General features: G+C 43.4%; 1 protein-coding gene across 1 annotated transcript in view; it reads right to left on the reverse strand.

The window, feature by feature from the left end:
• The window catches only part of TM9SF2 (transmembrane 9 superfamily member 2), a 51,922-nt gene extending 47,215 nt beyond the window's left edge, over window positions 1-4,707 (reverse strand). The window contains exon 1 of the mRNA XM_010831490.1: window positions 4,345-4,707. Within this exon, the coding sequence (XP_010829792.1) occupies window positions 4,345-4,509 (165 nt within the window). The 5' untranslated portion in view covers window positions 4,510-4,707. The remainder of the gene's footprint in view (window positions 1-4,344) is intronic.
• Between the last annotated feature and the right edge of the window lie 4,142 nt (window positions 4,708-8,849).

Consider the following 8,849-nt stretch of genomic DNA (forward strand, 5'->3'; position numbering starts at 1 on the left):
CTTTCAGAATGGACTGGCTGGATCTCCTTGCAGTCCAAGGGACTCTCAAGAGTCTTCTCCAACACCACAGTTCAAAAGCATCAATTCTTCGGCGCTCAGCCTTCTTCACAGTCCAACTCTCACATCCATACATGACCACAGGAAAAACCATAGCCTTGACTAGATGAACCTTTACACCATGCTTTAATTCTTTAATACTGTGGCTTCAAAAACTAACAAAATAAGAGAAAAAAATTAAAAGAAAAACCTCAATAGCAGCAAAAGTAATGCAGCACTAAAAAACTGTTTTGGGTACCATGACAAAGCTATTAAATTTATAAATAAAAACTATAAAATACTGAGGAGACGGAGGGAGTCATTTAGCTCGTGACAGTCTTCCCAGGTGGTGCTGGTGGTAAACTACCCGCCTACCAATGCAGGAGACAGAGACGCAGGTCTGAATCCTGGGTCAGGAAGATCCCCTGGAGGAGGGCGTGGCAACTGCTGCAGTATGACTGCCCGTGAGAATCCCAAGGACAGAGCCCATGGGGTCAGAGTAGGACACAGCTGAAGCAACTTAGCATACATACAGGCACTGTAAATCAAATCTTTCTTGGAAAAAACCTGGTGATATTAAATAGGGCTATAAAATTGTTTCTTGCCTTTGAACAAGTAATTTGTGAATATGCAAGTAATTCCTGCTAAATACATCCTAGCAATGTTACTTATAGTAGAGAAAAATCAGGACCAATCTAAATGCCCTGTAAGCAAGAAATAAACCATAGTATACTAGCACAATGAAATACTATATATTCAATAAAAACCTCATGAAAACGTGCACTACGTTGATGCTCAAATGTATATGTAATGATACCAAGCTTAAAAAAAAATCATACACACACACAAAAAGCCACAGAACACAGTCACACTATTTATAAAGGTAAATGAAGATCATAAATCAGAAGCTAGAAAAATATGAATAGGATTTGATGTTCACTGGATTCCTGATTCTATGATAGTAAATTGAACATAAAATAATTCTGAGAGGAGAAAATAACTGAATCCTCAGGGTTCTTTTGACTGTCTCTCAGTATACATAGTGAGCCAGATACAGGACATGGACTTCACAGGATATGTAAAGACTATAGTCCATAAATTACAGTTACCCTGAAGATAAGCTTGATTCATCTCTATACCTATGAATATTGCATAATACTGCAACAATGATAAGTACTGTACTTTCTCTCTAGTGAAGGCAAAATATCCTTCAAGGGGAATATATAATAAGCAGTGTGTATTGGCTCAGCCAGTAAAGAATCTGTCTGTAATGCAGGAGACCCAGGTTCAATCCCTGGGTCAGTAAGATCCCCTGGAGAAGAAAATGGCAATCCATTCCAGGATTCTTGCCTGGGAAATCCCATGGGCAGAGAGTTGGGACACAACTTAGGTGGGACTAAACCACCACCACCATACAACAAGCAAATATGATAATCTCTATTTTACAGATGGAAAAAAAAACTGATGGAAATGGTTATCAATGACCTGCCCAGTTCATCCAACTCCTGATTTCCTAACATAAAATCACTGCAGATGGTGATTGCAGCCATCAAATTAAAAGATGCTTACTCCTTGGAAGCAAAGTTATGACCAACCTAGATAGCATATTCAAAAGCAGAGACATTACTTTGTCAACAAAGGTCCATCTAGTCAAGGCTATGGTTTTTCCAGTAGTCGTGTATGGATGTGAGAGTTGGACTATAAAGAAAGCTGAGCGCTGAAGAATTGATGCTTTTGAGCTGTGGTGTTGGAGAAGACTCTTGAGAGTCCCTTGGACTGCAAGGAGATCCAACCAGTCCATCCTAAAGGAGATCAGTCCTGGGTGTTCATTGGTAGGACTGATTTTGAAGCTCAAACTCCAATACTTTGGCCACCTGATGTGAAAAGCTGACTCATTTGAAAAGACCCTGATGCTGGGAAAGATTGAGGGCAAGAGGAGAAGGGGACGACAGAGGATGAGGTGGTTGGATGGCATCACCGACTCAATGGACATGGGTTTGGGTGAACTCCGGGAGTTGGTGACGGACAGAGAGGCCTGGCATGCTGCGGTTCATGGGGTCGCAAAGAGTCAGACATAACTGAGCGACTGAACTGAAAAGCATCTTCTGGAAATAATCATTTATAATAAATATTATAATATTTATAATTTTAATATATTTCAATATATTTATAATTATTCCCACGTCACAATTCCAGTTCCAATTTTAAAAATGTTTTTCTAACAGTGTACAGAAGACTGTCTTCCTTAACAAACGTGGAATGATGAGAAAAAATTATTAATTCCCTGATTGATGTAATGAAAGGTTAGACTGTTTATTGTTTTTCTCCTTTGAGAGGCAAAGAGAAGAAATGTTAAAGTATACTTTAAATTCCCTAAACCAATTAGTCAAATTCTAGGGGAAAAGTGTTAAAAGTACATCTTTGTACTGGTCTGATATTTGCTACCACTGACCAAGATGTGAATGCAGCTGGCCACACAGAAGAAATCCAGACATCTCAGAAATCAAACATGATCTGTCTTGCCTGTTTTATTCCTACATCTGTGAGAATGAAAAGGCCAAAAGGACTCCCTGAAATTAATCAAGAGTTTACTATTTTAAAAGTTTTAAAAGTAGCTACCTAAAAGGACCTGTCGAGGAAACAAAATTACCTAACTGAGGAAACAAAATTACCTAACCATTACCTAACTGGAAGAACACCTGTAAATTTCACTCATACTCATGTTTGAAGTCCATCTCAAATGTCACTTCCTCTCTGCAGCTTTCCCTGAAGACTCCAATCCACAGATGTTTCCTCATTTGTGTTTCAGAGCACTTTGGACATACATCTTTTATAACATCACATTCTGATAATCTGTCATAAGCTTATGACCTTTGAGTTTCCTAGGAGACAGGAATATTTTTGTCTCTATAGGCACTAGTTATACAATACACAATTGCTGTTAAGTTTAAAGACCAAACACTAAGTTTTAAAGGCTGGTTACTACAATATTTACTGGAAAAACCAGTGTGCTTGTGGGACAAGCTCTCTCTTCCATTTGGAAGCACTGTTTGTTTGGGTTTTTTTCAGCCAGAACTCTAAGAGTGAAAGCGCCTTGCACTGCAAGGTACCAGAGTTACAGTACTGAAGCGCCGTTAACCTGCGTGGAATTTAAAGATCTTCAAATATTTTCAAGGATCCAATTTTTTAAACAGAAACTGTAAAATGCCATGAAAAATTTAACAGCTTCTTTAGTGCCCTAAAATAAGCTCAAAATTCACAACTATAGTAAAGCTAGTAGTAATAAAATTAACACCAGCTTAAAAAATTCAAACTTAGTAAATAAACCTATTTATAGATTGTAAACGTCTGCTGAAGGACTATTTGAATTGTTAAAATTATTAACGGTTTCAAAGACTTTTCTCGCGCCCCAAAGGGTAAGTTTTAGCCATCTAAAATAATTGCGTAGGTATACTGTCCTACCCTATGCCGAATAACCCCGAAAACAGGTTACTTATGTCTCTTTTACAAAGTAGTTAAACTGAAAGCCTTGGGTTTAAGGTCGTTAAGAGATCACAAAGTTTTCAAGGTCTGCCCTAGGAAGAAGAAAACGTCGCCTTCTCCTGTCGCCTGCTTCTTTAAAGTGTTCAAAACCGTCTTAAAGAAACTGAACAGGGGGATCTTATATATATATTTTTGCATACTAAAAACTTTTTTTTTTAACACACTTAAAAGGTTAAGACATGAACGGTCTCAGCCATCACAACAACTCTTTATTAAACGCAATTCACACGGTTCTGGGTGTAAAAACTCCACAAATAAGGAAGCGACTCCTAATCTTGAGGTTAAAAATACACCCCCCCCAACCCCAAGTCCTAGAAAGCACAAGACCTCATAACCGACCAGGATTCCAGAAAAGTAGAAAATTTAGGAAGCCAGGAGATCAAAGAGTTCCTGCAAGACCTGGCGAGGGCCCCTTCCTTGGCGCGAACACACCCTCTTATCCGTGGAGCGCTCACCAACCCGCACACAGCTCACTGTCCCCGGTTCACTCACTCACACACACATACACACACACAAACACACACCTGCTCGCTCGACCTGGCCCCGCCAGACCTGAGGCGCGCCGAGGCCCACCAAGTCCTCCACAACCTACCCCCGCCGCTCACCGAGGCCGTTTCGGAGCCGCCACCGACCCACGGCCCCGCACTTTTGAGGGGCGACACCGACCGCAACCCCCGCCCCACGGCGGCTACGCCCCCTTCCCCTCGGACCCCGGCTCCCCCCAGGGCAGGGTGAGGCGGGTGTTGTCCGCCGGGCCGCGCCCACCTTGCACTCGTCGGTCTTCTTCTCTTCCTCGCAGAAGTTGACGGGCGCCAGGCCGGGCAGGTAGAAAGCGGCGCCCCGACGCGGGCCCGGGGCCGCCCCCAGCAGTAGCAGCGACAGCAGCAACCACCACCGAGGGGGACACGGCGCCGGTAGCCTCGCGCTCATGACGGCTGTCTCGGGGAAAAGGCGGCCGAGCCGCGGGGCGGAAAAGAGGGAAGGAGGGACGGGGGCGAGGCTCGGAGACGACGAGCAGGCCGCCCAAGCTGAAGGAGGCCGTCCCCGCGACGGAGAGTTCCGGTGGCTCTAGGAGACGGCGCGGGTTCCGCAACAGAACCGACCCGGACCTCTACGGCGCATGCGCGAGGCCGCCCGCACATGCTCCGTGCGAGCGGCCGCGAGCGCTTCGGGGAGTTTCTGGGAGGGAGCGGCGAGGAAATCCACTTTCCGTGTTTTCGGCGGGCCAGCTAGGGCTGTTGCTACGAGAGATGTTCCAGCGCCCGCATTCCGATTCCAAATTCCGATCTGGAGCCCCCTTGGGGCGTCGGGGAGCGTGTCTCTCTTGCCCAGCGCCCCAGGCTTGCTGCCATGCCTCATTTTCCCAGTTTTCCTCGCCTCAGTGCCTGAGGCACACCAACCCCCATTACGGACTTGTAATATTACACAAAGTACTTGCTGATGAAGGATGAGTTGGCAGAGGGAAGAAGTTTGGGAGACGGTTAGGTGCAGGATCAGAGAAGGCAATGGCACCCCACTCCAGCACTCTTGCCTGGAAAATCCCATGGACGGAGGAGCCTGGTGGGCCGCAGTCCATGGGGTCGCTAAGAGTCGGACAAGACTCAGCGACTTCACTTTCACTTTTCACTTTCATGCATTGGAGAAGGAAATGGCAACCCAGTCCAGTGTTCTTGCCTGGAGAATCCCAGGGACGGGGGAGCCTGGTGGGCTGCCGTCTATGGGGTCGCACAGTCAGACACGACTGAAGCGACTTAGCAGTAGCAGTAGGTACAGGATAAGGAAAAAAAGAGGGGAGAAACCAGCCGCCCATCTTCAAATAGCTACTCAGAGGTGTTTGCAGGGTCCGGTTCCCAGCACTGGATGCAGTGGCTCCTTGGGTGGGACAGTTTGTTTTTTGCATAGTGTTTACATAGACTAAATAAGACTCCCCTTAAGGGTGAGTGGAAATGAGGTGGGGAGGAAAATGGACTAGGCAAGTAGGGGAAGATAAGGTTGACATTTCTTTACAAAGGAAGACATGGGCATACTCTAGAGCCCAGTGAGAAATGTAGTTCATGCAAAATAGAAATCTGGGACGATCATACTTGAGCACATTTCTGTCACTTTTCCTATTGAAGCGATGCGCTGCCTGTGCTAATGTGTGCACGACGTACTTGTGTGTGTTTGTGTGGTACACTGTTCCAGGAGAAACTTGTTTTTGGTGACAAAGGAAAACACACAACATGGAAGTTTTAAGTTTTATTCAGGGAACTTACTGAGGAACATAGCATAGAAAACCCCCTCTCAGATAGCTCTGAAGAACCGGTCTCAAGAGGTAAGGGAGGAGACAGGATGTATATGAGTTTTTTGGCTGGAACAAAATAGCTAGGCCAATATCCAAAGGTTACTGCTAATCACAAAGAATAGACATCTCAAGTTAAAGATTTTACTGTTTTTGTACATATGAGCGGATGCAAGCATCTGAGTTCAGTGAAATTATTCCTTAGATATGCATCTTAACTATCCAGGGCCAGGCTCCGAAGCACAGAATATTGATTTTTCTCCATCCTGAGTTCCCCTCAGGGTGCACTGTTGTTGGGTGACTGCAGTAGCAAATGGCTTGATCCTTGCAGAACTGGAAGTATGGGCCACAGTTTTTGTTCACGAAGTCCATTCCTCTGATGTTTAACTTTCAATCAAATCTGCAGAAGAAGCCATCTATTTAGACCACATAGCAAGGAATTATAACCCAGATGTACCCCCAGCTCAGAATTCAAGAATGGGCAAGTTTGCTAAGAGGGATAATTCAGAAAAGTGTGGAGCCCCGTGCAACCCTATCTAAATTCTTGTGAGTATCTGCACGTTCCCCGCCCCCCCCCCGGAAATTTTATAACATTTATTAAATTTTCAAAGGAATCTATGACCAAGCAAAAGGCTAAGAACTACTGATCTATATTCTGTAGGGATAACCAGAATAATGAAGAATTCTTGCTTGCAGAGGTGCACACACTAAGAACTGCAGCTTTGGGACACTACTATCCATTCACGTGCGCACCTTGAGCAAATTAATTTATCAAGTTCCAGGTAACAGGGAGAATTGGGAAGTAGAGAGAAAAGGTTGTCCAATCTTCTTTAGATGATTGAGAAGATTAAGGGAGGATGGGAGAGAGGGCGGGAATATACGTTAAGCGCAGGGCAGAGGAAAGAGAAAAGGGAGCCATTTTTATAACGAAAGCTGGGGTTCGGGGAGGAGGTGAGTAGGAGGCTGAGGGGGTCTGAGCGGTGGGATCCTGTCTAGGTTGCTTCTCCCTGGAGCAAATCAGTTAACATATTTGTTGAACTTATTTGGGCTGGTGAAAACACTTCCATACTTGAAGTCATAGAGATTTCCAATATAATAAGAGGAAGCAAATGTTCTCTACATTTAGAAAGGGGCAGAAAAATGAAAATTTCTTGTCTACTATCTTCTGTTTATGCGGTGCCACTAAATACTTGATCTTCACTATCTCACTGGCCCTATCCCAACCTTTTCCTCCTGTTTTGCATATCACCTGCTTCTCAAGCCCCAAACCTAGAAGATAACCTAAATTTCTTCTTTGGGAAGAAGATTTGGGAGAATGGCATTGAAACATGTAAAATATCATGTAAGAAACGAGTTGCCAGTCCAGGTTCGATGCACGATACTGGATGCTTGGGGCTAGTGCACTGGGACGACCCAGAGGGATGGTATGGGGAGGGAGGAGGGAGGAGGGTTCAGGATGGGGAACACATGTATACCTGTGGCGGATTCATTTTGATATTTGGCAAAACTAATACAATTATGTAAAGTTTAAAAATAAAATAAAATAAAATGATGTGAAAAAAAAATCAAAAAAGAAATCAAAATTTGCATAGAAACTAATGAAAATGAAAACACAACAACTCAAAACCTGTGGGACACTTTAAAAGCAGTCCTAAGGGGAAAGTTCATAGCAATACAGGCATACCTCAAGAAACAAGAAAAAAGTCAAATAAATAACCTAACCCTACACCTAAAGCAACTAGAAAAGGAAGAAATGAAGAACCCCAGGCTTAGTAGAAGGAAAGAAATCTTAAAAATTAGGGCAGAAATAAATGCAAAAGAAACAAAAGCCCATAGCAAAAATCAACAAAGCCAAAAGCTGGTTCTTTGAAAGGATAAATAAAATTGACAAACCATTAGCCAGACTCATCAAGAAACAAAGGGAGAAAAATCAAATCAATAAAATTAGAAATGAAAATGGAGAGATCACAACAGACAACACAGAAATACAATGGATCTACTATTGTAGATAGTAGTAGATAGACTACTATCAACAATTATATGCCAATAAAATGGACAACGTGGAAGAAATGGACAAATTCTTAGAAAAGTACAACTTTCCAAAACTGGACCAGGAAGAAATAGAAAATCTTAACAGACCCATCACAAGCACGGAAATTGAAACTGTAATCAAAAATCTTCCAGCAAACAAAAGCCCAGGTCCAGACGGCTTCACAGCTGAATTCTACCAAAAATTTAGAGAAGAGCTAACACCTATCCTGCTCAAACTCTTCCAGAAAATTGCAGAGGAAGGTAAACTTCCAAACTCATTCTATGAGGCCACCATCACCCTAATACCAAAACCTGACAAAGATTCCACAAAAAAAGAAAACTACAGGCCAATATCACTGATGAACATAGATGCAAAAATCCTTAACAAAATTCTAGCAATCAGAATCCAACAACACATTAAAAAGATCACACACCATGACAAAAATAAATAAATATAGTTCACTGGGCCGCTGAAGTACACTAAATCCTTTCAATACTTTCCAAATCCACAGCTACACTCTAGTCCGAGCCAAAATCTGTTCTCTCGGACTAGTACTTCCTGCAATAGCCTCTCAGCGTCCACTCTTGACAATAGCAAGCTCATAAAATCTTTAAATCACTCAATTCCACTCTTCTGCCTAACCTTGACACTCCAAAACACTTATTGCTACCTGGCATTAACGTGGTTATTTGTGGACTGCCTCACCCCCGCCTCTACAGTACCATCTAGAACACGAAGGAGGAGCTAGTAACGGGAGAACACTACTGGAATTGGTACTGGAATTGGCCAGACCACATCAATTCTAGATCTGAATTGACAGTCACAGACTTTCAACCACCTGATGTGATCAGCCAACTCATTGGAAAAGACCCTGCTGCTGGGAAAGATTGAAGGCAGGAGAAGGGGACGACAGAGGATGAGATGGTTGGATGGCCTCACCGATTCAATGGACATGAG

This window comes from Bison bison, unplaced genomic scaffold, assembly GCF_000754665.1.
Source record: "Bison bison bison isolate TAMUID 2011002044 unplaced genomic scaffold, Bison_UMD1.0 scf7180017864527, whole genome shotgun sequence".
Classification (NCBI taxonomy): Eukaryota; Metazoa; Chordata; class Mammalia; order Artiodactyla; family Bovidae; genus Bison; species Bison bison.